The sequence below is a fragment of the Harpegnathos saltator genome, unplaced genomic scaffold, assembly GCF_003227715.2.
Source record: "Harpegnathos saltator strain DR-91 unplaced genomic scaffold, Hsal_v8.6 scaffold1, whole genome shotgun sequence".
Taxonomy (NCBI): Eukaryota; Metazoa; Arthropoda; class Insecta; order Hymenoptera; family Formicidae; genus Harpegnathos; species Harpegnathos saltator.
The window spans coordinates 237,266-264,898 of NW_020229872.1; the positions used below are offsets into that span (position 1 = coordinate 237,266).

Genomic DNA, 27,633 nt, shown 5'->3' on the forward strand with positions numbered 1-27,633 from the left:
AGACATGTCGTCGAACTTGACGCAATCCGCACGGCCGATTACGCACGCGGTCGGCAGAAGCCGTTATTTTCGGAAGTAACGATATTTTCGGATCGAGATGTGTCCACCTCGCGAGTCACATCGCGCGCCTCAAGGATGCCTTTTGAACGTTTTCAACATCGAACGCGTAATATCGCTCCGCGCTCACGAGCAGCAAACTTGACGCTTGTTTCGAGGCCACGTTTTTGTGTCATTTCATTTATTACCGGGAAAAAACTCTTTAGCATAAAAACAAAATAAGAAATGGCAATCTAAGAGTGTCATGAGAGGTCAAACGAATCAATCCCTCCAAATGTTCCATAAAGTGCTTTATGATGAGAGAGCAAAAAAAAAAAAAGAGGCCACGTTTTCGCGACGGAAGACGAGCTCGAGGAAGTTCACCGCCGTCATTACTTTGTATTCATCGCCGCGCGCTCGAAGTACGCTTGCGTTCGTCGGCGAAATCGAAGTACACGTAGAGGTAACAACGACAGCGATCGCGAGGTCACACAAGCGCGATGAAAGGATCGAACCGCAGCATCGTCCGCGCCATGGCGCGCCTTCGGAATGCGCGATCAAATTTTCTCGAAATTACTATCGAATCTCATTGGCGAAAAGACCCTCCCCCCTCTCAGTCTCTTCCCGACGCGGCGAGGATACCGTTCTTCTCGCAAGAAGAACACGTCACAGCGTGTATAAATCGGGTACGTGACGTTATCGCGCATATTCGTTTCGAGCATCGCGAATTTCGAGCTCCTCTACAACTGTCGTACACGGAAAATGCGGCTCGCTCAATTAGATTATCTTCGGTTATCTGACGCAAGCTACGACGTTGGCATACCCGGCTGTAAACATAGCCTCGCAACGGGAGTGCAACGCATGCGCCCGCTCCATGTCGCCGACGTGATGTTCGTCGAGTCGCAGCCCCGACGGGGTTTACGCGGTGGCGCGATTTAAACTCGTGTGTGAGTTAAACTCGTGAATCTTACATTAGGGTAGCCATCTTAATCGCGCTAACGGCAGTTGCGCTTCCCCATCACCGTGCATGCGTAGCGTCGGCCGGCGGCCGAGCGGTCGCTCATCGGCACGTACCTTTGCATCCAGCCTGGAAGAATCATCAGTTGCCAAGGATCCGTCCTGCTGGAACGCACGACCGACGGTCAGCCTCGTGCAACTCTAAGCAAAGCTGCGGAATTTAAACTCGTATCCGTATCGCACGCTCGCCGACACGAAGCGCCATAACACCGCTGCGGCGACGACTGCAATCTCTATCCCCCCACCACAGCGGCTGACGGACGTTCTGTCCGCCGTGCGCGGTCGTGCTCGCTTCGACTCTTGCCAGTAAACAGCTGGCGGCGCTCTGCGTCGGAGGCAGACGTTCAACGGGATAGTGTAGAACCGCTCGCCTATCCCCCTTTCCCCTCCCCTCACCGATCCGGCTGTCCTGCCAACGAGGACGCGCGACGCGACGCGACGCGCACTCGGCGACTGTTTCTCTGCTCGCTCCACGGCGCATTATTCAGTCAGTGTATCCGGGCGTGGACAGAGCTGGAGAGCGCCCATGACGTTCTAGAGTGTGTACCTGTATCAACGGAGAACGGTGTATCGCATCACGACGTCGGGCCCCGACGTGTCGTGTGGAAAAGCCGCGGGGAAAGCGGAGTCTCTTTGTTCCGCGCGACGGCGATTCTGCGCATAGCTGCTCACGCACGCGCGCGCGCGCGCGGCGCAGCATTGTTTGTGTTGCATCGCGCTTCGGTCTCTCGCTCGCGGTTTCGGTGGCTCTGACAATCCGGGCGTTGGAGAGCACTGGCCGTGGTGCATTGTCCGGGACGACGGTGCGCGCGGAAGTTCCCGAGGAAGTCGCGAGACGCGGCGACGGCACCGCGCGAGCTGTTGACGCGGTGTCGTTCTCCTCTCGAGTCGAGAAGCGAGGCTAAGAGAGAGAGAGAGAGACGGACGAAGGTAGAGAGAAGGAAGCGAGAAAGAGAAGAAGTGAGAAAGAGCGAGAGGGCGAGCGAGCGAGCGAGCGGCGAACGAGAACGGCGGCGACGAACGCTGCGGTGGCGTAACGCGGCGCGCGAGTGCTTTGTTTTGCCGAGCAGCTGATCCGCGAACAGCTACGCCACGGTAGTAGACGACGCGTCGGCGTTATCTCTGTCCTCTCTCTCTCTCTCTCTCTCTCTCTTTCTCTCGGCGACGCGACACGACCGTTCTTGTTCGCGAGGTCGCGCGTGTACGCGACGCGTTCTCACGCGCACGTCGCATCTCCGAAAAAAATCATCTCGTGGAGGAGTAAACGCGCGTCCGTTCGTCCGTCCGTCCGTCCGTCTCCACAGTCGACGCCTGCACGAGTCGGCGCCCCGAAACGTCATCGTGTCGCCCAGGGCCCGTCGGCCGATTGGTTCGTGACGTGAAAACACTGTAAGGCGAGAGAGAGCAGCTGGCCGCGTCGTCGAATCGATCGTTGACTCTCCCCGCTGTCAGAGGTGTATTTCCGTCAAGCCCAACGCGAGAACGCGCATCGAGACTCGAGTGTGAAATAATTCCACGAGGAGAGATCGCAGCGAGAAGGAAGCAGCATCGAAGCCGAGGAAGGATCGATCGTTCAATCGGTTCGCCATCCACGAAGCAGGGATACACGAGAAAGAGAGAGAGAGAGGTTCGGCAGAGGGAACGACACGGACGAGCCTCGCGTCCAACGACAAAGCGTCCAACCTCCTGTGTCCTGTGTATTCGTCCGAACGCTCTCTCGGCCACGCTCAGCGCAGTGAGTGAGCTCGGTGACGTAAACTTGTTGGTGCGTGTGTGAATGTGTGTGTGTACGACAGTGTGCACCGGGACTCGCGTTGCGTGGAGAGCCACGTTATGACATAAGGCAGCCGATCGACCGACGTCGTCCACTGCGAGCGCGAGCACGGACAGAAGAGAGAAGAACGAGCGACCGTGAACGCGCTCGTTCGCTCGTTGAACGGTAGAGTCAGCAGGCCGACAACACGTCGGCTACGATAACACAACGACAACAACAACAACGACGACGACGACGACGACGACGACGAGGAGGAGGAGGAGGACGTTGTTCCGTTGTCCGTTCGCTGGATCGCGGATCGATTCTGCCGTGAGCTCGCTTCCGTGGAACAAAGAAAACGAGTCGAAGGAGTGAGCGCGGGGGAAGACGGTGGACGTTCCAGTTTCCCTCTCGACGATCCGAGCGGCCGACAGTCTCGACACGCTGAGGAGGATATCTCTCCGTCCCGACGTCCGCTCAGCATTCTCGACAAAGAGGCGGCGGCGGAGGAGGAGGAGGAGAAGAAGAAGGAGGAAGAGGGACCTGGATGAGACTTTGCAACGCGTCTCTCACGTAGCAGAGCGCCGTTTCCGTCGCGAGGACCGACGTCGGGGATCGCGTTGATCGATGCGGCATAGACCCGAGGGGGCCGTACTCGCGAGCGGTCGGGAACGTGTGGTACGGCCCCGATCGAGCTGACTGCAAGGAGAAACGTCGAGGCGGGGGCCCGTTATCGCTGCTGTCGGGACCCTCGGCGAAGGGAAGGACCCGTGACGGCGGATGCCGCCGCCGGGTCTGTTGTAGCAGTTTCGCCCTCGTCGACAACATCGTCGTCGTCGTCGTTGTCGGCGCCTCCGGCGCCAAGACCGGCTACAAGATGCTGTATATATTCCACGTTGACACCGGCACCACCATCACCTTCGACATCAAGCTGGCCCTGCAGAGGTTAGTGCTTATTGATTATGCTACACGTGCGTATTTTTATTTATTTATTTTTCCTCGTAGGCAGGTAGGTAGCTAGGTAAACAGAGAGAGAGAGAGATAGATAGATAGGCAGGTAGGTAAGCGCGTTGTTCGCGTTAGCCGCTGCGGGAAAAGTTCGCTCGAGCGCAAACATTGTACACGCGTAATGGGACAATATTGCACGGTGAGACGCGGCGAGGGTGAGGGAGAGGGGCGGGTGTGCAAATATTCGAGAAACGCGGGTAACTCAAAGCGACATACATTCGCGCTTTGTTCGACCGCGTACGAGGATATTGTAACATTGTACCGCTCGGCTTTGCGCTCGTTGCGTGCGCGACTCGCGTTTTACAGTTTCCGCTGAGTAACTCGCGTTTTCGTCCGCCTTTGGGATTCAGTCACGATTTAGCGCACATTATCTCGCGTGTAACGCGCCTCGAAGAAACTTCGATCTCTCGCGCCTCTCTCGCCTGCGAATTTCGCCTCGCTCCGCATCGAGCGTCGAATCCTTTTGTCCGCCTCATGCTCCTTGTCCCGGTATTACATGATTAAATTAATTAAACTTCACGGTCCGATAATATCGGAATTTTGCGCGAGGCGATCACTCGTGAAGCGATCGCAAATTACGCGAGCGCTGTAATTACTCAGCATCGGGGAAATTTCATTACACCGATAGTCAGCGTACGATAACTCGCGCTGACGACCGCGCTCGCGGTGTCATTAGCAGCGCGCCGTTTAGTTACTCTAATAGCAACAGCGTGAATATCCAAGGACCCGTCGAAGGTTAACGAATGGCGAAGAACCGCCTCGCGGCCGCCGTGGGCGTATTGTGTATGTGTGTGTGTGTGTGTATGTATGAATGTTTGCATGTGCGCCGCGTGTTCTGTGCCGCGTCGCTGCGCCGAGAAAGAAAGAAAGACCCTTCGGAAACTGCGCGTGGAAACTTGACCGCGCGCGCGTTGCTACGTGCCTTCTCGCGCGGGCGCGACTCCGCGCCGAAAATACTGTACAGAGCGCGAGATCGACGCGCGGCGCGACGCGGCGTGGCGCAGCGACACGTGGGTGTGTGGGTTGGCTCGTGTCGCGCACGAGTCTGACCCGACGCTTGGCAAACTCGGCCAAGCTCTTCTAATGCGTACACGTCACGCGCGTGATGCAAACGAACGAACGAACCGTTCTTTCGATATTCTCCCGGCGCGCGGCGGTGTTCCGCGATTGAGAGCGCGCGAGCGTGTGTCTTTTTATCCCCTTAGTTACGAGAACGTGTAGATATATATAGAGATCGGCTCGTTTGATCGACGAGAAGGGGACCGTGTGAGAGAGAGAGAGAGAGAGGGGGGGGAGAGAGAGCGAGCTTCTCCGTCAATTTCGACTCGAGCCTCGGCACTCTGCTTTTCCTTTCGTGCGTTTGGAACGCAGCCGACGGTTCAATGAATCGTTTGCTTAATTCACAGAGATTGTGCGCTCCCGTGCCGACCGTCGTCGGCTGCATTTCGAAAGAACCGCGTCCGAAGAAGTAGAGTCGTTTTGAAACCCGTCTCGAGCTCTTTTTACTGTTAGGTGAAATTTTAATCCGACGCTTAATTAGACCGGCGTGTGCAATAATTGGGAATTTGCGGTGAACGGCGATCACCTCCGACATTCTCGTTACGAGGCAACGTTCACGCTGGTGGAGGAAAGTTCGTCCCGGAGCACATAACATCAATTTTTCTGTCTGTGTAAATATTTAAGTCTCAACTTGTGAGACACATATCGAGCGTGTATCTAGCGCGAAAATCCCACTGTCTACGGCAAAAGCGAAGAAAAAACTTCAAACCAACAACTCATCCAGGTCTCCCTCGTTATCAACGTGTGGCGAGTTTGGTATTAAAAATAATGAACGCTACACGTTGCAAATTATCCTCCCAGCCATCGACATAGTTTCCGAGAAACTGTCCCGCGTCTTGCGCAGCTGCGCGGCTAAATCCCATTTCACTCGGCGTACAAAATTATCGATTTCGCCAGTACCATCTGTCATTGATATCAATGCTCGACTGATATCGACAATAAAATCGCGATGACGAGGCTACTTCGCGTATTCTCTTTCTTCCTGCTCTCTCTCTCTCTCTCTCTCTCTCTCTCTCTCTCTCTCTCTCTCTCTCTCTCTCTCTCTCTCTCTCTCTCTCACTCCGTCCCCTCTGTTTTCGAACCTTCGGTTGTCACCGATTAATGTTTGTACGTGCCGCGGAAGGAATTGCAATTTGTGCGCATCGGCGTACGATAAACGACGCTGTTGACAAAACACCGCCACCCCGCCGGCAGACATGTTAAGCGCGCATTTTCAAAGATCACGCGGTCGCACGCGCGACTGACACGCGCGCATTGGAAATATATCGTCTAGCCTGCGGCGCACCGCGCCGCTCTCTACAACTGCGTTCCGATATTCATTGTCAGTGCTGAAACTCTAGAATATACGAGACGTGTGAACTATAGATTTTCAGTACTGGCAGTGAATATCGGGATAGTAGCACGCGTGCCGAATCGCGCTGCGTCGTCGAGCCTCGAGCGAGCTTTTAATGCGCAGCGATTCTAAGGGACCGACGGTGCCGCTCCCCGCCTCGCGAGGTTCCTCCGTCGTATTGGAGCGCCGTGACGTCAAAGGGTCAATTAAGCAAAAAATAGTCGACAGTGTTTGAAGACGGACGGAGGAGAGATTCTGCAGTTGCGGCACAGTGCAATCCCGGCGACTCTTATCGGAGCCAAGTCGCGGTCTGCTCAATTTCAAGATCATTTTTCCCAGACGGAAACGACCACAAGTCACTGGAGGAAAATTTGCTGATACGACAGGCGTGCCCGTCGGGGACGTTTTTCCACTTGTTTCTAAATGCATTTTGCTTTCGCATCGCGATCACATGTGCAATAGGCATTCAGACGGTAGGTTTCGTCAAATTTTTTTTTTAATAAAAATAATCAGGATGTGTGACGGTAAGGATTCCGATGGAAGAGTATCGGAGAATATTTCGACGGAGCATGGCGCCTGTTCTGTCTGCCTAGATGGATAGTGCGAGTTCAGCCTATCAAAAGCCCTCATTCCTCCTCTCTCTCTCTCTCTCTCTCTCTCTCTCTCTTCTCTCTCTCTCTCTCTCTCTCTCTCTCTCTCTCTCTCTCTTTCTCTCGACTCGCATCGATATTTGCGGATTAAGATAGCGAGTGGCGATAGAGGCGGTCGTCGGCCTCGTTCGCCGCAGCAATTAACGATCTGTGTCAATTTGCGAGGGCGCTCCGGCCCGATTTGCTTTTATTATCCGCGCCTGCTTAGTAATCGCGGCTGCGCGGTTAAGCGTGGAACGTGTAAATACGCGTTGGCCTAATTGCAGCGTGTAACGATTAAATGCGCGGGATTCCGTCGCGTTAATGAAGTCTCAGGGCGACGTTAAGCGGCGGCGGACGCCGTCGCGCCGTGGCTGCGTATATATTATTTCTCTGCGTTTTACCTTGCGTTCTGTCACACACACACACACACACACACACACGCGCGCGCGCGCGATAAGGAGTATCTGCGCATTAGCCGGCAGAAATCGCGCGTGCCAAGCGCGCGTTGACAGCTCCTTACGATCGAGCTCAAATCGATGCAACAACAAGCAGCACACTCGCACATCCCGGCCGGCGTTAACACGCTTCGGCGTTAGACACATCGCGCGTGCGCGCGAGAGACCGTCGTAAAACTGCCTGTTATGCCGCCTGTTATCAGTGCCGCGGTCCTCGCATATCCTCGTTCGTGCGGTCGACCTACCGCGCGAGCCAAGATCATCCCGTCCTGTTCGTCGCATCTCCCGACGCCGATTACTGACGCGCTAATTTTACGCACTAATAAGTCCTCGCCCGGCCGTCGCAACGGCCGGCTAAGTAACAGCCGACCCTTGGAAACGCGCAGCGTAGAGACGCAGAGCCGCGAGCGGGCACGTCCGATACCTTTGAGCGAAACCGCGAGCGCTTCGGTGGACTCGTCGTCGTCGTCGTCGTCGTCGTCGTCGTCGTCGTCGTCGTGTGCACGCGTGAAATACGAGCTGAGCCGTGACGCACGCGCGCGCGCGCGCGAGCACCGACGACATGCAGTCTCGCGATGCGATGCGACGCGACGCGCTACAACTTGCACAGCTGAGCGTGTGCTGTAGTCAGCTGTAACGTGACCACCACCACCACCACCACCACCACCATTACCAGCGCGAATGACTGATGATATTTCGCGTGACGTGCGCGACGCGCGCGCGACGTTTCCCGCAGCCAGCGGCGCGAAACGCTTTCCTTCGACCGCCGCGTAAGCTCGATCTCCGAGTATCCGTAATCTCGACGTTCAATCGCTCGCTAATGACACGCTTGGCTTTACACGCTCTCTCGGCTCTCGCGAGCGGAGGACAAAAAAAGAGTCGACGAGCCCGGAACGAGGGGTGACGTCAGTGTTTCTCCGCGAATACTCTTATTCGGAAATGCTACTCACCTCGAGGCGAGGACAGCTGCATGTGATCGTGAGCCTGTGTCGCGCTGCACCGGCCGGATAGCGCGCGCGCGCGCGGCGGTTTCATCCGCTTGGTGACGGCGTAATCGTCGTTCTCTCAGTAATTAATGCACCGTGCATCTCGCTTCAAACAAAGAGCTCTCCTTAACCGCGTCGGTTAACCTTGCGCTCGAGAGAGAGAGAGAGAGAGAGAGAGGGGGGGGGGGCTGTTAACGATGCCGCCAGGCGTGCCGTTACGATTCCTTTTAAGCGCGCCATTTACGGCAGCCGTGTTCGCACGAGGCTGAAACTTCCCTAAAGCCTCGTAAAGCGGAAAAAGCGCGCGGATCTCCGGCCGCGAGCGAGCGCGTCGAGAGCGATCGCGAATGAACGGTCGGTCGGCACGAAGAAAGGATATCAAGATATCGCAAAATCCGCGCGTTGTGTACGATTACGCAAGAGCGCGTGCACTCTCTGTGTGTATGTAATCACGTCAGTCTTCATCCGATCCTTCTCTCTTGTTTTTTTTTTCCTCTCTGTTTGCACCAACCTCTCAACTACTCTCGCACATCGGTGCACTCGACTTGCATTCGCTTGATGGAGTGGCAGCAGTTTGATTACTCGCGTTCAGATTTTCCGTACACACACACACACACACACACACACACACACACACACACACACACGCCGCGTCGGTGTTTTGAAATAAAACCGATCGGCGGGACTCGAGACTCTGTTTGAGAAATTAACAATAATCCCCCGCGAGTGCACGTGTTACATCAGAGCACCGAATAGCAGCGCTCCCCCGGTGATTCTCCTTATGCAATACCGTGTCGGCTTGCACTTATCTCATGGTAGCGTGATGTTACTCGCCGATCGTGAGTCTATCGGGCGTTGAAACGTGCGCGATACGAGCAATATCTTAATGCGCCCTCGATTAATGCGCTCTTCCCCCCCCTCTCCCCCCCCCGTTATCTCTCCGCCGCGTTGTGCATCCGCCGGTGGAAACGCGTCATCCGGTAATTACGCGGTATGAACTCCTTACGGAAACCAGGTCGTATCGCCTAACCGCCATCGAGCCGAGCTCTTCTCTGCTGCTTCTTTCTTGCCTAAAGGCGCGATATCGCCCTTGATTTACTCAAGCGGAAGAGACTCACCGCGTGACGGATCATGGCGAGCGCTTCTCTTTCCCGCGGAGGTTAGCGGGTGAACGTTTCGGACGGTATCCAGTCATTCGCCATTTTCTCTGTCTTGCTTGGTAGACCTTACTACGAACGCGACGTGTCAAGCCAAGCGAAAATTAATGATTGACTAATGATTAGTTACACACACACACACACATGTCGCGTCGGTCGACGTCGTTTTTATCGCCAATCAGCCTCTCATGCGAAATGCACTTTTTTGTGTTGCAGTGTCGCCCAACTGAAGGAGGCGATCGAGAGGGAATGCGGGGTGGCAGCGGCGCAGCAGGTATTGCTGATGAGCGGAGGCGAGAGTCTGGAACCGAACGCGCGCGTGTGCTCGTACTCGGCCGGGACCGACACGAATCCGATCTATCTGTTCAGCAAGAGCGCCATTGAGAGCCCCCTTCCACCCATGCCGAGTATAGATTACGGTTCTGGTGAGTTCTGGCGAGCCTTTTTCTCCGCTTATCGTGCGCGAGATTAAGCGCGTTGGATTTGATGCGCGGGAGCGTCGCTCGCTCGCCCGTAGACGAGCGAGGTCTGCACAGATGATGAAGAGCGATTCAATAAGAGTTCCACGATAACGTCCGATGAGACGCACTGCTCGTCCCTCGCTGTCCGAGAACTCGCAGCAGTTTTCCGTTGGTTGGAATATCGGTAATTCGTACGTTGCTATGCGGGAAGTCTGCGAGAGGAGGATGTCGTGTGAACGGCGACGCAGGTGATTGCCTTTGGATAATTGATCGCTCGTTGGAAAATGGGCGATAATGAATATGGGTGTCTCGTCGCTCGTGCATTTACACAACCGGTTTTTTCCACGACATGGCTCAATGCGAGATAACGAAGTACGGATCGTTCGACTGTCACGGCAGCTAGTTCCGACATCACCTCGAATGCGGAGCGATCAATTTCGATCGAGCTTAGACGGAAGATTTCGCGAGTTGCGTCCTATTGAAACGACGACGTTGATGCAGAGAGCTCGTTAACGCGCGGAGAGAGCCGTTGTCGAAAGGCCAATGTGCTGTGATCCTCATGAGCGCGGCAGTTCGTGGAACGCTCCGCAACGTCGCGTCGACGAGAGAACAGTTTATCGAGCCGAGGTGATATCAACCTGTCGACTTGTGTCGAAACCGTAAACAATCGTCGGATTGTGCTTAGAGCATAATCGGCTCGATAACCTTTGCTGCAGCAAGGCGCGCTGTTCGTTTTTATATACATATATCTCCGTTGTAATGAGAGAAGATTATAAGGTGACGGCCTGCACGCGATACCTCTCTCTCTCTCCCTCCCTCGTTCCGCTCCTTCGTGAGACGGAGAGAGAGGGATAGAAAGAGACAGAGAAACGCGCCTCTGTTCCCGTTCCGTTATTCTTAATTTCCTGGGCTCAGCTTGGGCTTGGTCGTATGCTCACGGTGTCGTCCTATTTTATACTTTCTTTTATTCACTTCTTTGTTTTGTACCGTTAGCCTATCGCGCGTACTTCGCGACTCGTTTCGTTATTGCGCGCTCCTCCTCCTGCCCTCCGTCTTCCTTCCCGCGTCCCCCCGGCTCGTTCCCCGCGATCGCACACGTACGCACCTACGATCACGAGGCGCGAGCTATGATTTAGCGACACGCATACCGCTTGCGGTGCGCCGCGTATCTAGTCCGCTCGTGATTCGACCGCAAATCACACCCATTGCGAGGCCAATACGCGCGCGCGCGGCCGGCGCGATCTAACGATCTGACGATCGGGCCGGGTCGCGATCGCGACTTTTCCTCCGCGTGAACGGCGATCTGAGTCTCGGTGATTTCTTCTTTTCCTCACCGCGCGCGCGAGAGCCGTCGATAATATCCGCTCGGAATCGTAAATTTGCGTCGGTCCGGACTCGCATTGGGGGACTCCCGTCGAGAATAAAAAGCCGCGTGTAATAGCAGCATATGTGTCTGGCTGCTGGTGTGAGTGCGACTTGGCGAATGCACGTTTTGCTGATTACAGCTGTTCTTACATTTCCCGCGGTAAATCGCCGCTTTCTTAGCTCCTTATGCTGGCTGCTGCGCGGTAATTGCGCAAAAGGTGCTACATTCATTCCAGTTAATTAAGGCCTTCGGGGGCCTCCGACGTTTTTCGCCTCTTTCCTTTTTTTTTCTTTTCTTTTCTTTTCCTTTCTTTTTTTCTTTAGCCCGACGTATCGCGTCCAGCACACCACGCTCCCACAAGGTGAACACGAGATAGATATACGAGAGAAAGAGCGACGGGAGGGGAGGATTTAATTGTCTACTCGTTATATACCGCTAATTGGTATTAGAATGTAGAACAATGGGCGCGTTCTTTATCTCGGATGGAATCTCGGTTATCACGAAAACTCCAACGACGACGACTGTTCGCCTTCGTAGATGCTTCTCCGTCGCCGCGAGACTTTGATCCGCGCTGTTAACGAGCCTCGTGATCAACCGTTCGACCTGATTCTGTTATCCATGGGATAACCATCTGGGTCTCTCTCTCTCTCTCTTTCTCTCTGCCCCTTCCTCTCTCTCTCTCTCTCTCTCTCTCTCTTCCTCCCACCCATCCTCCGTTCATCCCTCCCTGCCTCTATCTTCGTTCTGGTCCGCGCGTGAGTAATTGCATCGGCGACGTGACATCGAGAACGGCGCGACGCGACTCGGCGCGCGGCGCACGTCAAGTTCCCGTTGCATAGAACGAACGCGAAAGTAGGCCGCGTCGGGTGGCGTGACGCTTTTCCGGGAGTCGCAAAAATAGAGTCGATGATACTCGCCGAAGTCGCGACGTCGAGCCGTCGGGAAAACAGCCGCGAGGGCGGCCTTAATTCCGTTGATCGCGCGCTCCAGTCGCTCCGGAAGTTCTCTCTCCGAGAGTCCGCGGTTACCGCGTCGTCGTGCTGCGGCGAATGCAGCTCGCCTCTCTCTCTCTCTCTCTCTCTCTCTCTCTCTCTCTCTCTCTCTCTCTCTCTCTCTCTCTCTCTCTCTCTCTCTCTCTCTCTCTCTCTCTCTCTCTTCCCCCCTCCCTCCTTCCGTCTCTGCAGCCCTCTTTTGCTCGTTCTCTCTGGAGAAACGGAGACGAGACGAGACGTCTATTGAATTATGGCAGACGTCGTACGTAACAGCCGATTGAATTACGGCGCGGAATTATGTACGAGAGACGGAGGCGGCCCGCCGATCCGCGTGGATGTTCACTCGCGTTGCTTGTTTACAAGCGAGAGATTCGGCAGGCCGGTGGTGAGCTTCCGACGCGGCTTTCAATTCTTAACGATTTATCGCGCGCGAGACACGAGACGAATCTCCCGATAAATCGCGGAGAGGAGGACACAGCGCGGCGATCTGCATTTTGCATTTCTCACGCGGAGAGAGGTTCCCGTTGGCACTGGATTTCGCTCAAGATCGAATCGAATCCGAAATATACGTCGGTATTCCGGAAATAAGGCAATGCTCAGTCGGCCGTCCTGCCACGAACCACCGCGTCCGTGAACGTGCGCGACTCGCGCGGCGATAGACACCGCGAATAGAAACAGGAGCGTTTATCGAGAATCGAAGACACTGACGACGTGACGTTGAAATCGTCAGCTGATTAGAGACTTCACGAGAGAGAGAGAGAGAGGGGGGGAGGGGGGGAGGAGAGGTCGTGCCTGCATCGATCGCGAAACGCGAAACGTGACGGAAGTACCGGTACGGCTGTTTACCGCTGGATTTACCGCAACGCGTTATGTCTCATGCGTTCCTTTCCATTCCTTTCGACGACGAATCATCGATTCCCGACCCACGCTAATACCGACAGAGAGAGAGAGAGAGAGAGAGAGAGAGAGAGAGAGAGAGAGAGAGAGAGACGGGTTTCTTTATTTTTCTCATCCGGCGCGTCCGTGTGCGTATTCTCCGAGACCTTGAATTATCCAGTGAAAATGCCCGTAGAAGCTGTCTCTTCGTTGGCGCCTCAATTTTATGGCGTAGCCCCGGATCCAGCGCATCCCGCGCGGCGCCTTTTCCCGACCATTGATTTCAATCGGCTCCGATTCGGTCGGTTGGGTCTCACGTTCGCGTCACGAGACGCGCGTGCGAAATGGCCACTCTTCGCGGCGATACGACACCTTTGACATCGCGAGAATCCGGTAGATCTCGCGAGGATACCGTGACGCACGTCTCGTCATTATCCGTGCTCCGTGGCTTCTCCTGTGACTGTGGTCTTGATCAGAGCTTATCTCGAACAACGATACGATTGCCTGATGGTGTTTCTCTCTCTCTCTCTCTCTCTCTCTCTGTGTGTGTCGCGTGCGCGCGCGCATCACTCTCAAATTTCCACGCTGCAAAAGTATACGCGAGATCGGCAACGGCTGTCGGCATGTTACGCCCAAAGACGGATAATGTTTACTTCTAAATATGACCAATATGGGCAAACTGAGCGCCAAATGTCATAACGGTGTAACGATAAAAACTGGCGCGCTTCTATCAGCGTTTATCGCTATCACACTTTACGTTATCGAGTGCGCTCGCCGTCACCACCATCGCCGGCAACGTTATTGGAACGCGTGTTTTTCCCGGTATGTTCATAAATACATTCCTAAAAATATACGCATTGTAATTATCCTCCCGTGACGCGATAAGCACCTTTTTAATAAACCGCACGACACTTAATCCCCCACCGGCGGCGCGTAATATCGCGTCGTTACAAAGATTACACCGCTATCTCGCTCTATGAAGAATCATTTGCGTTGAGCCAACACGAAAACAGAACCGTGCTCGGCGATAACTTTAATTCAAAGCCGACGCAACCGTCGTGTGTTGCCGCGGCCCCATCACCGACGCACGTTAATCGCCACCTTAACGGACAAGAAAATACAACATGACGAAATTCGAGGCCGTGCGCCGTTGCGGATCCCGCAACGAAAGAAAAGTATTGAGAACCGGGGCGATTGTAAACTGGTGTCTACTCTTTATTACGCAGTCGAATAATATTGTCGTTATTTTTTGTCTAATAACCACTCGACGATTTAACTCGTGGAGGTAATATCGACCGCGGACGGTCGATGAGAGCTAGAATGAGAATGAGAAAGAGAAAGAGTGAGAGAGAGAGAGGGGGGTGGAGGGGAGGGGGAATAGAGAGATATCGGATCTTCTTCCCAGCCTCGCCCGGAAAATCCAATATTGAGGGAAATTTCGTGTATTAGCGTGTATGCGAGCGATTTTTCTCTCGTCGAGTAGAAAAATGGGAACGTAGTACGCTAACGTCATCAATATTTTCGCAGGAGATTGCCTACTCACTTTCTGTGACTCAGCCTGTACACGCGCGTGTGCCAAGTGCATGTGCATTATAAAGTCGATACCGTAGCTAGGGGTTCGTTAAGTTGGCACACGGGGTGATTTTCCATTCCGCGTCTCTCTCGGCGGGAACGTTGCGAGCGAGTCGTGAAACGGAGAAAAGGCCGCGCCGCGGAAAAACCATACGAAGTTTCCAAAGCTTTGCGAGAATTATCTCGACTCGCTGCTTTAACAACCGTCGTGCACTGAATCTCGAAGCTTCTCTCTTCTTGTTTCCTTTTCTTTTTTACTTAAACTCAATTCTCACACGCAGAACGCAGCCACGTGTCAAGCGGGAGAGCTTGACTCTCGCGAATATATTTTCCGGAGAGGCAAGTCGAACCGCGCTCTTCTCGTGGAACTACCTCGGAACTGCGTTCCCTACGAGCATCGAGGACGAGTGTTCAAAACTGTCTTGAAGCCCGGTGCACAGTGTAAACACGCCACGGTATTGTTGTACGGTATAGCCGCGCCGCGCGGCACACGCTAGAACGTTTACCGTAAAATGTTACAGCGCGCGCTCGACGCCCGTGTGTGTTGATCCAGCTGCGAGTTTTTGCGTATCCGCGACGATTAATTCCGGAATCACTCTCCGTCCCGCTGCACAATCGCCGCCAAAAAGAGGATATTCAGATATATTCTGCGTATGATGCCATGAGAGTGTCTGTGTGTGTGTGTGTGTGTATGTGCGCGTGTATTCAACGTTACACGCAGAATACACGGATTGTTCGCCGCGGTATCGGATCTTCGGTCGTAGCAATGCAATAATCTTCAACTCGAGTCGCGCACGGCGCGCGCATATGCGCGCCTAATTATACGCCGGGCGAACTGCAACGCGGCCGATCGTTAGCGTCGCGAAGAAATCGCGTGCAGGGCGTCGCGAGACTCGGAGGCGAAATTTTGTTGTTCTTGGAGGTATAGTATCCGAGGGAACTGGCGGTCCGTCAGCGGGGAACGCGCGCGTTTCCGCGTTGTCGCTTTTACGCGAGCGAGCCAGTGAAAAGTTTCGAGAGACCGAGCGGCGGGGGATCGCGAGAGAGAACAATAATACCGCGGCAAATAATATGCACGATAGCGCGCTCGCTCGCACGAGCGCATAAGTAGTATGGCCGCCTGTACACCCTACTGAAGATATCGCGACCCATGTGTGCGTGTGTGTGTGTGTGTGTGTATATGCAGCGCGCGTACATGCTTAGTCACACTGACCATCGTACCGACGTACCGTGGTAGCTCATTTGAACGTACACGAACGATTAAACACAAGCGCGCGACATTAATTTCTCAGTGCTCCGTGGCATCGTTATCGGCGAGATAATCGCGCCGTGTGTTCTGTGAAAGATAAAAGAAAAGACAAATGAACAAGGATTTCGGTATCGCGCGCATGTGCGGCGGCACGTGTCTATCTGCCGCGCTGAAATTTACAATCCGCCTCATTTTCCGCGGCTGACCGGCCGCCGCATAAGGAGCGCGCGCAACTGTTACCGATAACGTGCACCGGCGAGACTGCCGCACTGGCGAATGTAATTACACGCGTGCGTATGCATGCACAAGGCCCGACATTATTCCTTCTGAACCCAGAAGGCTCTCCGTTACCAAACCATTAACATCCGACCGAGCCGAGGCTCTAGCCGGCCTGGAAACTCTAGTTTTAGTCGGTCGCGCTCCGCGCGCGTCGGCCGGCGGATTCAAATTCCCGAATTTGTGCGCAGCACGCTCCGCGCGGCTGTTTCGCAGCCGCGATATTTCCTTCCGCGCGACGCGAACCGCGGTGGAATCGTACGGAAATGAGCGCTGTGTGTCTCCCGCGCGATTGCGAAATCCACGACGTCGCAACATTTTGGCGATTTTCGTCACCTCCCACGAGCGTCCTCGCCGCCCGACGAGAGATTGCGTTACGCGCGTTGATGTAAGCTCTCTCTCTCTCTCTCTCCCTCTCCCCCGGCATTTCGCTCGGAACGCTCCAACATCATCTCTACCGACGTAACCGCGATCTGTATACAATTAAAATGCACTTTGCTCCTCTCTCGACGATGACCACAATTCGACCGCTCGATCCGGGTGGCGGCGCGGCGACGCTCGGCTATACTTACCTCGACGCGAACGACTCGGCGCGCGCGCGCTCGCTCGCTCGCTTGATAAGTGCTGCCTCGCAGCGAGTAGGGTACCTCGTTATTTCTATGTGTACGACCGCGTGTCGTAATCACTTCTGCGTACGGCCCGAGCGTGTGCGTGCGTGCGTGCGTGAGTGCGTGCGCGCGCGCGCGACGCTATATTGTAGTGGTTCTTATTTCTCGCGGTGTTGCGACAGAGACCGCCGCCGCGCCGCGCGCGCGGCCTACGCTCCGCTCCGGCTTTCCACGTAGCGCGACGCGGCGAGTCCTTTGATGTGTTGTCTCTGTGGTGTACCCATTATTGTAATAGTTTGATAAGCACCCGCTTCCCCCGCGTTCGAGCCGCGGTTAACTACCGGCCGACCTGCAGATGAGTTATGACTTGAGCGCGGCTCGTACGCGCTTGACGATCGCGATCAGCTGATGATGCACATCTTGCGAAAAGACGACTGGCGACTCGCGCGACTGCCTCATCGTCGCGGCCATCACGCCTCGGGACGACCCGGCTTGACTGCCGCTCTTCGTAATGACCACACGTCGTGGTCTCATTAATGAGGGAAAAACTCGACGATAGGGTGGGTCGTTAATACGTGTCTTGCGGCACGCCGGAGCGCGAGCGAAAGTTCAAGAGCGCCTCGATCGACGGAATCTCGCAGGAGATCAGAGAATGAGAAAATTGGCTTTCTTACGGTTCTCCACGGCGCTCACGATTTGTGTGTGCGCGCGCGCGCGCCGTCTCAGAGTGGTGGTAGTCTACTCGGCCGTGGTCTCGCCGGTTGTTTCATTCTCGGCAACTCGGCTTGCGCGCGCGCGCGCGCGCGCGCGAATGCGAACGCGGACGCGGACGCGAGTGCGAGCGGTGCAACCATGCGATTTTCTATGTATCGCTCGGCCAGAGCCGAGTAGCCTGCAATTATCGTGTGAACGAGGCCGAGCCTCGCCGATGGCTTTGTTTCGTACTTAAATGGCCGCTCTTTCGAGATTCCGCGAATGCGCGCGAGAGCCATCGGATTCGCTTCGTTAAAGAGTCCGTCGCGGCGGCGAAGCCGATCTCCGCTCGAAAGGTGTCGCGTGACGGAACGGGGACTCGGCGCCAAACAAAGGGAAGCGAGAGAGCGAGAGAGGGAGAGGGAGAGAGAGAGAGAGAGAGAGAGAAAAAGGAAGGCGAAGATTCGCCCCCGGAAGAAATTGCTCTCTCGAGGAGAGCCGCGTCTCCCGCGCGAGCAACCGTGTCACAGTTCGCAGCGTGAAGAACTTCCGGCGATACGGGAACGTAGGAACAATCGCCTCCGGCGAGAAAGTGGAACAACATTAATATATATTTCGTTTCCTCGAAGGCGCTATACGCGCGCTTTGCTCTCCATTCTACGGAGAGGAGACAGCGGCGTTTATCCAGCCTCGACCCGAATGCCTCCTCGTGAAATGCCCCGGCGAGCGCCGATGCTCCTTTAGATATCGGCGATACGTCCTGCCAAACAGATAAGACTAATGCTGCAGAGATAATCTGTGATACGCCGGAATACGGTAACGACACAAGCGCCGCTTTCACTCGGTGGTTCGCGTCGCGATGCGCCGAGAAAAGGGTGAAAAGAAGGGAACATCAACGAAATACGAGGGCGCGCATCGTAGGGCATCGCGCAGGGTTTTGACGTGTCCGAGGACGCCGTCGAAATCGGACCTCGCTGGCGACGCTGACGGCAACGACCGGTTTATCTAATCCGCCGTTTCTTCGATCCGCGATTTCTCCGCTTCATTTCCACCGCCGTTTACCGCCTCTCGTTACGAGCCATCGCGCTTGATTTTTCTCTTTTCGGTCTATCCGCGCTCCGGTCGCGCGTGCAATTACCGTGCGAATGAGGTCGCAGCTTAGCTTTAGCAGCCTTCGACGGTTGCGCCCAAGCGGTGCTTGCATCGACTCTTCGTCACCGGCTTTACCTGTGCCGTTTCTCGACAGACTCCGAATTTCCGCCGTCTCCTTGTCGTCGATTCTCCGAGGATCGATCGGTCGCCATCGAATCGCACGAGGTCGAGACTCGGCCTCCGCGTCGAGAGACTTTTCGGCGTGACGAATGTAGATGAAGTAGGGATGCCGATTTTTTTTTTCAAACAGATCGATTTAAACATCGATTCGAATCACGGATGAGAAATCGATCTTTAAAAAGTCGGTTCATAAAGAATCGATTTCAGAAAATCGATTTGAGTCGGTATGCATGTAGAGTGAACCACTCATTAAAGTATATTATCTGTCAAACTTCTACATTCTAAAGTAGACCTCGTGTAATTTATATAGTTTAATATGAATTAAAGAAATTAAACATATGGTATTCTTTTGGTTGTGTTGTGTGTGTGCGTGTGCGTGTGCGTGTGTGCGTGCGTGCGCGCGTGCGTGTGTGTGTGTGTGTGTGTGTTTTGCCAAAACCAAATAGAAAAAAATCTGTGCTAAGGATTTAATTAGTTTGATTAAACGTCAATCAAGGGTTTTTAAATGTTATTAAATAAGAAATCACGTTTACTATTATATGCATATACATATGTATACAACATACATATGTATACTATACTTATATGGAATGACTGTGATTGGTTCGCGCGTGTTTCGTTCCGCTGAAAATTCTCGCTCATGGAATATCGGTCTAAAGGCAACATAATGAATGTTGTGCATTGTGCAACTATTGAGTGAGCTCAAATGTTACAACTAAAAGAAGTAAGAAAAAACTATATTACTATTAGAAACTAAAAAAAAAATCGTGTTGGCGATTTTCAAAATTTACAGATCGATCCTTGAATCGATTCAGTTCCAGAAAATCAATTTGAAATCGATTCGACTTGAAAATCAATTTGAAATTCGATCTTTTAGGCTCCGATTAATCGATCTTCGATTAAGTTGATTTAAAATCAGCATCCCCACCGTCGTGCGAATTCCCGTGACCGTTGGCGGGTTATCTGATCTCCCCGTTTCGTACGCGAATTTCGCGCTCCACAAAGGAGACGAGGAGGTGAAACAGGTCGCGTGCGATTCGTAAATCGCTCGTCTCTTACTCGTCCATTGGATTTCCTCCGCGCGTCTCGGATCGGTTAGATTCTTATTTTCCGTTGAGGCGATTTGATAAATGACGAGGAGAGGCCGCGCGCGCCAAATGGAGCAAAATCTTGCCGCGCACAAAGCGATCAAGGTTCGATGACCGACGCTGCTTTACGCCGCGCTTTATATTCCGAGCTCTCGATACCGTTTCTCCGCGCCTTTTTCACAATGATGCTTATTGTCGCGAGTGATCTCCCGCGGGTTGATTATCCGCCGCGTGAAAGTCGAAGGAACGCCTCGGCGAGGAGCCACGTACAGTGGCTCGGTAGATTGCGGTGAGGAAAAATATGTTTTCATGTGTGCGCGTGCGCGCGAGAGAGCTCGCGTCGGTCCCGAGCAATTCGTATCGAGTTTTTACTTCGTTTATCGATTTAAGATGCATCGATTTAAGATAGAACGCGCGACGAATGAATGAATGATAATGAAGTATAAAAAGCCGCGCTCACTGGCTAGCGAAAGCCAGCGGCGATTTTTGCACGCGTTCGTCGAAGGAACGAGATCGAAAACGTAACTACGCATGCGGTGCGTTACGGCCGAACGAAATATGCTTCGAGATTTGCGCCGAAGATGATGCAAATCGACAGAGCTAGGACATAAGGGGAACCTTCGACCGAGATCGAAAGATTCTTTCGACCACGAGGTCGAAGAGCGCGCTTAACGTCTTCCTCCTTTTTTCTACTACTTCCGACGAGCCGTCGGATTTCGCGGAAGAAAAGAAAGAAAGACGGTGTCATGGATAACTGTCGGCGCACCAGAGGGTTATCTCAGAGATCGTGACTTCCAGATTCGACTGAGAATTTCCGTCTATTGACCCGTGTTTATTGCGCGCGTATACGTCGGTTTACAAAATAAACGCGTTGCAGAAGGCGAGAAGTCGCGACGTAAACGCCGATCGCAATCTGCCTCCTTCCTTCCCCTTGCGACTTTCCCGTCCGCTCGACGGCTCGGCGTTGCGTCGCCGTCGATTGCTCAATTGTGCATTATAACGATATTTTCGTGGACTTGCAAATCAGCAGGGTCACTCGGACGGCGGCCATCCAGAGATCGAGACCGGTCACGCATGCATTTTATGCGTGACATTTTATGCAATAGACTACCGCCGTCTAGACGCTGATTCTTCCTCACACGACTTCCTGCACGCGTGCGCGTGCATGATGCACGCACAAATTAATTATCTCGTCCGGACGAGGCCGACGCGCAATTCGCTTGTCGGGTGTCGAGTGTGACGTAAGGTCGTCGCCGATGCGCGATGTATGTCGCGTCGTCCTTGAATTTTCATCGCGTGCCAAGATTACTCTCTCCGCGATTAGCTTCGCCGATCAATTATACACTTATTTATTACTCGCTGCTCGATTCCACTCGTTTATGCCCGCCGCGATCCGACTCGTTATTTCTCGCTGCGTTCCCCAACGTCACCGCGACGAGAGTCACCGAAGGAAGCATTTTTTGCCGATGGACGGGACGCAACGCGGCGAAAGCGCAAGTCGCGCAAACCTCGCGCGGCCTCTCCTCACGGTCAACAACGGGGTTGCTGTTCGTTTTACGAACAAATTCGCGCTAGAGCATCTCGTCGTCTCGCGGCTGCGGCGATTTGCGGTACCGGGCGTTGCGAAGTTGCACGGGCCCGGCTGACAGCCGTAAAACGCTCGCGCGTCGATTCCCGTCCGTGCGTGGCCGCGCTACGCGCGCCTCCGAAGGAAATAAAAAAGCGGAAAACTCGTTACTAAAGTTAAAATCGAGGTTACACGCGGGATAAGCGTGTAACTTTCTCCGCTCCGCATTCCGCATAGAGGGAAACATACATTGTTCCTCTCTCGCGATGGAGAAGGGCCGCGGTCTCCGCGCTATATATAATTTACGTGACACACAATCTGAGGCAAAAAATAGCGGATTTTCTACGTAATGCGCGCTCTCCTTATTATTTCTGTCAAGAGTGTATTGTTTTTCTGCTCCTTCATCTCTCTCGAGCGAGGAGAAGGAGCGCGCAGGTAGAAAACGTGAAACGCTTGAAAGCGGGCGACATTTATTGCGCGACTCGCAATAACGAATTATCTGTCGAATTAATTACGCGATAGCCGCGAATTAATGTAGCTTTCGCTCGCAGCGAAAACTAGCGAAACGAAGCGCACACTAATGAACGTGTCCAATCTTTGCGGAGAACCTTCCCTTACTTTTCCCGTACGGAGAATTGTACAGAACCAAAGTTCTATTATATGTGCGTAATAGAATGAGAAACGAAAATTCAATAACCAGAGATCGTTATCTTAGAAAACACAAAAGGAAAGAGAAAAACAAAAATAACAAAAAAATGTAATTCTCGAAAATTCTCCTAGAAAATGACACGGCATACATGATCGGCTGGCTGTCATCAGGAAGTCGGCCGCACAAACTGAATTTTTTCTCCGTGTGTGCGACTCGAAAACATCATGTAGCCGTCGCTGAGAAACAGGGAACTAATTAGTCGTCCTGATTGTTTTTCGCCCATCAGATGCCGACCTTCAGGGTCAAATCGAGGGCTCGGTGTCAATGCCGGCTACTTATCAGACTCTTGTCTCTCGCGCCTGCCTGGCTCAGCAGTGCTGCGGCTTGGCGCGGGATCAGACGAGAGCCTGCGAAAGGCTGGTCCACGATCAACACCTCCAGCAGCAAGGATGGGCCGCGGTGGTCGCGAACCTCGAAGACATCACGCAAATGTTCCAGTCACGGGCCGATCAATTCCAGCATAGCTTCGCTCTCTACCTCGCCGAGAGGCAGCAGCACATGGAACTGCTCGACAAGTAACGATCTCTTTTTATCTTGGATATGAATGCGCGTAAACATTGGGAAGGAAGAGATTGTATCTCCCGACGTATGTACGTCTCCGTGTTTCGCATTGTGTTGTCTACGAGAGAGAGAGAGAGAGAGAGAGAGAGAGAGAGAGAGAGAGAGAGAGAGAGAGACGGCCGTCATGCTACGTTAGTAAGAGGAATAATTCTTTGTGTGAAAACAAGTCGAAAACGTGGGATGAAATTTTTTTCCTACCCAAGGCTTCGCCTTGGGAGATGTTAATCTGAAGTATTTCTTGAATGTGCACGCGTACGGGGGCGAAATTATCGAGAGATCAACAAGCTCTCTCTCTCTCTCTCTCCCCTCTCTCTCTCTGCGAATCTCCTAGTCTGAACCACGGGAGTTCGGAGTTTGCGAAAACGACGCGAGCGATCTGTCGCGAGTTATCGAAGAATTTATGAGGTCCCCGATTAAGTTAATCAATCGGTAGCGTTGTCTTGTACGACACGACGTCGTTTTCGTTAACGTAACAAAGACCGGTTTTCGCTCGTTTCTGTTGCTCCTTCGACGGATTTAGATAGAGGCCGGAAGGCGCGGATAGGGTGCGCGGGGACCGCGTGTTGCCGAGTTGTCGCGAGAATTTTTCTCAATGAATTACACACAGGGCGACCCAGTTATCGTAAGAACAACGTAGAATGTGACGGTTTCCCCCAATAATTATTATTTCCATTACAATGCTATATAATTACCATTGAATGCCACGCTTTAATTATCACGGCATGGATTAGCATGTTTAATCGTCGCTGTTTCAATTACCATTGGTTATACTACTAATGAGCAACTAAATAATCGGGCCGCTGTAATCTCATCCGAAGATATGCGCATCCAAGTTTATCGCAATATTTGCGAAAAGCGTAAATACACGCGCAAACCTATCGATTAATGTTGGATGTTGACTCGCGGCGGCAAACACGGAGTCGGAAACTGAAAGCGGCTATTCGTATTCTCTATTTCTTCCTCCCTCTTGTTTCTCTCGTATATTATGAAGCGAGATAAGAATTCTCGCGTTAGCAAAGAAAACGAGCGTCAACGTCATGTTTTTTGCAGCTTCAATGCCGATCTCGGCATGCTGGCGAAAATCCCTATTTTGCCGGCCTTGAGAGCTCACGCCGAGGGCTTCATGAACCCGGACGATCAACCCAGCGAGTCCTCCGAGCCCGCGTTATCCGACGGCACGGAAGAAGTACTGAGCCTGCTGCGATGGATCTCGGCGAAGGACAATCAGAGCAGCCTGGAGCAAGTGGCGGATCAATGTTCGCGCGGGTTGGAGCAGTTTGACGAGCGGGTGATGCAGAGCCTCAAGGCTGAAGTGAACGCGGCGATTGATAATGCCAATAAGCAGGACATGAAGGAGATCAAGGGTCTGGGTGAGAGGCTGTTTGCGCTGGAACAGCTTATGGTGCAGGCCAAGAAGCTCGTCTTCGAGCAGGGCGAACTGGCGCAGGGTTTCGTGCAGAATCAGAATCGCGCGAGCAACCTTGGCGACGCCAGCGTCTTGCCTGATCTCTGCCATTCCCACAGGCGGCAGCTGCTCGTCATGCTGCAGAATCACAACCAGGTACGCGACATCCGTCGCAGGTGCACAAAGGCGAAGGAGGAACTTTCGGTGAATATCTATCGGCGCCTCAAATGGATCATGTACGTTGAGAACAAAATGATGGAAGTGGACAGCAAGCTGGTCATGTACAACGAGAGCCTGAAGCGTCTCAGGAGGCACCTGGAAGTGCTCCAACAGATTCACTTGGCCCCGCAGATGTACATGAGCGCGGTGGCCGAGGTAGTCCGACGACGCACTTTCTCGCAGGCTTTCCTCGTTTGGGCCAGCAATCTGGCGTGTCAACTGCTGACGGTTCACAGCGAGGAACTGTCACGTAGACGCGAGTTCCAGAGTAAATTCGACGGCCACTTCCTCAACACGTTGTTCCCGGGGCTTGAGGACACGCCACCGCCCTTCGCGACGCAAGCGCCTTCTGTTTTCGACAATGGGTTACCGAAGGTATAGTGTATATATATCATTGTTCTACACAAGATATACGTTTCTGTTCAATAACAACATACTTTCGAGATGCGGCGGAGGTTGCCAAGTGATTCTCCGTATGTTTGAACAGCTAACTGCGGACGACATGGAGTCGTTGAGGTCACAGCTCCCGGACTTGGCGCGCTCGATCTCTACGCCGGACCTGAATAGCATCACGCAGTTTTTCTTGTCCAAGAGTCTCATTGAAGCCAGCACCGACGGTAACAAGGACAAAGATGCCACGTCGGTCAGCACCGATATCCTCGCGAAGGAACAGGAGCGAACTAGAGCACCATTATTGTCGGACAGGTGAGAGTTGGTTGTATTTTTACCCAGTCGTTCTCTCGTATTCGTAATACGATGTGTTCTCAACGAGTTGCTAGAAAGAAATACCGTTAACGGTGGTGTCGCTATTTTTCAGAGGGGGCTTCGAATCCGAAACGGACACGGAGGAGTTCGAGAAGATCGGCCAGGCTGGCGTGGCCGACACGACGAAAGCCGGCGTGTTCGACGGGGCGAAGCAGAAGCGGCAGAAGCAATTGGAGGTTGGTGCCTCTCGAAGCGTGTCCCCCGCTTCCTCGACCTCGACTAACGTCTCCCCGCTAAACTCGAAAGTCGCGGATCTAACGACGCGTTCGTCCACGTCGAGCGAACCCGGCTCCTTCCAATTCCCCAGCCTGTCCGTCGCGAGCGAGCGTCCGGCGCAGCTGAGCCCGCTGACCGAGTGCGTGGAGAACGGCGCCGTCGACTCCGCCGCCGGCTGCTTGCTTCACCATGACGCGAGCGGTGGCCTCTCGAAATATCGCGATGGCCTGTCGCTCGAGGAGACGAATTCCCTGAGCCCGAATCCCTCCTCCCTGCCACGGTCCTCCGTGATGTGCGACGGCCAGCAGCTGCAGCATCAGCATCCGCTGTCCGGCAGCGGCGGTAGCAGTCCCTCGGTCGGCGTGGGCGCTACCGACTTCATGGGTACCGAGTTTTACATGGACGAATCCCTGCCGAGCAGCCTCAGCGAGCCTCCCGCCGACGGCCAGCATCAGGCCATCGTGTCCCTCCTTCAGGTACTTGGACGATTTACAGCTCGCTAACAAGAACTCTCGTAATCGTAGCCGTAAACGTGTCCACTACCTCATATCCTCGTCATTATCTGTTCTCGAATCATTGTGTCTTAAACCGTACGATGTGATATAACTATTTTCTTCTCTTTTTCTCTCTCTCTCTCTCTTTCTCTCTCTCTCTCTCTTCTCTCTCTCTCTCTCTCTCTCTCTCTCTCTCTCTCTCTCTCCTCCGTCTCTACACCTCGCCATCCTTTCTGCTGCAGCGCATCGAGGTAGATGTCGAAAGTACTCCGCTCCGGTACTCCGTGAGACTCGTAGTTGAGATTCTATTAGGTTAGTTCATTCGCTTTCTTTTTTTATTTATGGTTTCTAGGTACTTTCGTTGTATCATTATTATTGCATTTGTAACCGAAGTATTTAGCGCGCTGACTGTATGCAACTAGTCCCCGTGAGACATGGGTATGTATGTATCGTCGCTTGTATTGCGTTTCCAACTAATCGAGTGGAATCTACCGTGTTGCCCTGACTCTTTTGTATACCGCTTGCATAAATACATTAGCATAGCAGCGATAAAAGAAACACGTGAGCGCCTTGAACAGGAGCTCACGTGCGTGTGCGTGTGCGTGCGTATGTGCGTGCGTATATGCATCTTAATTTTTACAGGGTAGCTGCCGTCGCACTCGTTTCCCAATCCTCCCACCCACACTTCCTTCAGAACCCATTGAACTCAACCACCACGATTGCTTTCATAATAACATCCGTGCTAAATTAAAAGAAAAAAAGAATAAGGAAAAACAAACAAAGGAAATGGTCGCCGAGATTTTGCGCGAAATTCGATCGTTCGCGGGTCTCTCTGACAAAATTCTGAAAACAACCGGGGATTCTCTCAAACACTCCCGCACGAATTCTCCTCGAAGAAACGTCTGCGAACAGATCGAGGACAATTCGTACCACAACAAAGTATGATTTCGGGGTCGCTCATAGAAGCGTCTTTGGCGCTTGGGCGTTTCAGGAAAACCTTGGCAACACGCGCGAGGAAGTGGAGAGATTGCGATCCATTCTGAAGACCATGAAGGCGGTCATGTCCGAGGCGTTGAGCTCCGTCCGGCATGAATTGACGATCCTGCGCGAGCAGTCCGACGAGGACAAGAGCAACCTCGCCGAGATGACGGAGCGAGTCCGAATGGCGCTTTCCTTGTACTCGCGGGAGTGTGACCGGCGTCTGCAGGAACGCGAGCAGGAACTGATGGTCGATCACGAACTCGAGCTGGCGGAGATCAAGAAAGTGATGCAGAGTCGTGAAGAGGAGATTGGCACGTTCAAACGTAATCTCATGGAGAAGGAGACGGAATTGGCGGAGCACGAGCGACTGGCGGCCACGATGCGCCAGAAGCTGGAGGATGAGCAGATCGAACTGGGGAATCTGCAGACTCGTTTGCACCAGCAGCTCGAGAACGAGTTGGAGCAAGCGCGCTTAGACAAGGAGGAGACTGTGAAAAAGGCGAACGATGAAAGGTGTCTCGAGATCGCCTCGTTGACAAATTCCTTGACGCAGTGTCACAAACGAATCGAGAAGTTGGAAGGAGATCTAGCCACCGCTCGCAGCGATCAGGAGAGAATGGTGAAAGAGGCGACCGACAAGTTCCAGTTGGAGTATAAGACGGAGCTGGAAACGCTCCGGAGTCGCTTCAAACTCATGGCCGCCTCCACCATGGAAAGGAGTCCTAGCGATTGTAGCCTAGAGAAGATCGAGGTAAGCAGCGTTGTTCTTCTCGTTTGTTGACCTCGTTGGTGGAGAAATGGTGAGCGAAGTGACGTGAGATATATAA

General features: G+C 53.4%; 1 protein-coding gene across 3 annotated transcripts in view; it reads left to right on the plus strand.

Annotated features, from left to right (window-relative positions):
- The first annotated feature begins 390 nt into the window (after positions 1 to 390).
- The window catches only part of Atg17 (autophagy-related 17), a 33,946-nt gene continuing 6,703 nt past the window's right edge, over positions 391 to 27,633 (plus strand). For 2 of the 3 annotated variants that reach the window (XR_003112891.1, XM_025298648.1), the window contains exons 1-7: positions 391 to 3,751; positions 9,653 to 9,861; positions 22,392 to 22,680; positions 23,777 to 24,725; positions 24,838 to 25,055; positions 25,168 to 25,807; positions 26,817 to 27,557. Coding sequence is in view for 2 of the 3 variants with exons in the window: in XM_025298648.1 (XP_025154433.1) it covers positions 3,684 to 3,751; positions 9,653 to 9,861; positions 22,392 to 22,680; positions 23,777 to 24,725; positions 24,838 to 25,055; positions 25,168 to 25,807; positions 26,817 to 27,557 (3,114 nt within the window). In the remaining variant the exon portion in view is untranslated. The remainder of the gene's footprint in view (positions 3,752 to 9,652; positions 9,862 to 22,391; positions 22,681 to 23,776; positions 24,726 to 24,837; positions 25,056 to 25,167; positions 25,808 to 26,816; positions 27,558 to 27,633) is intronic. The other variant, XM_011156469.3, reaches the window with a different exon arrangement.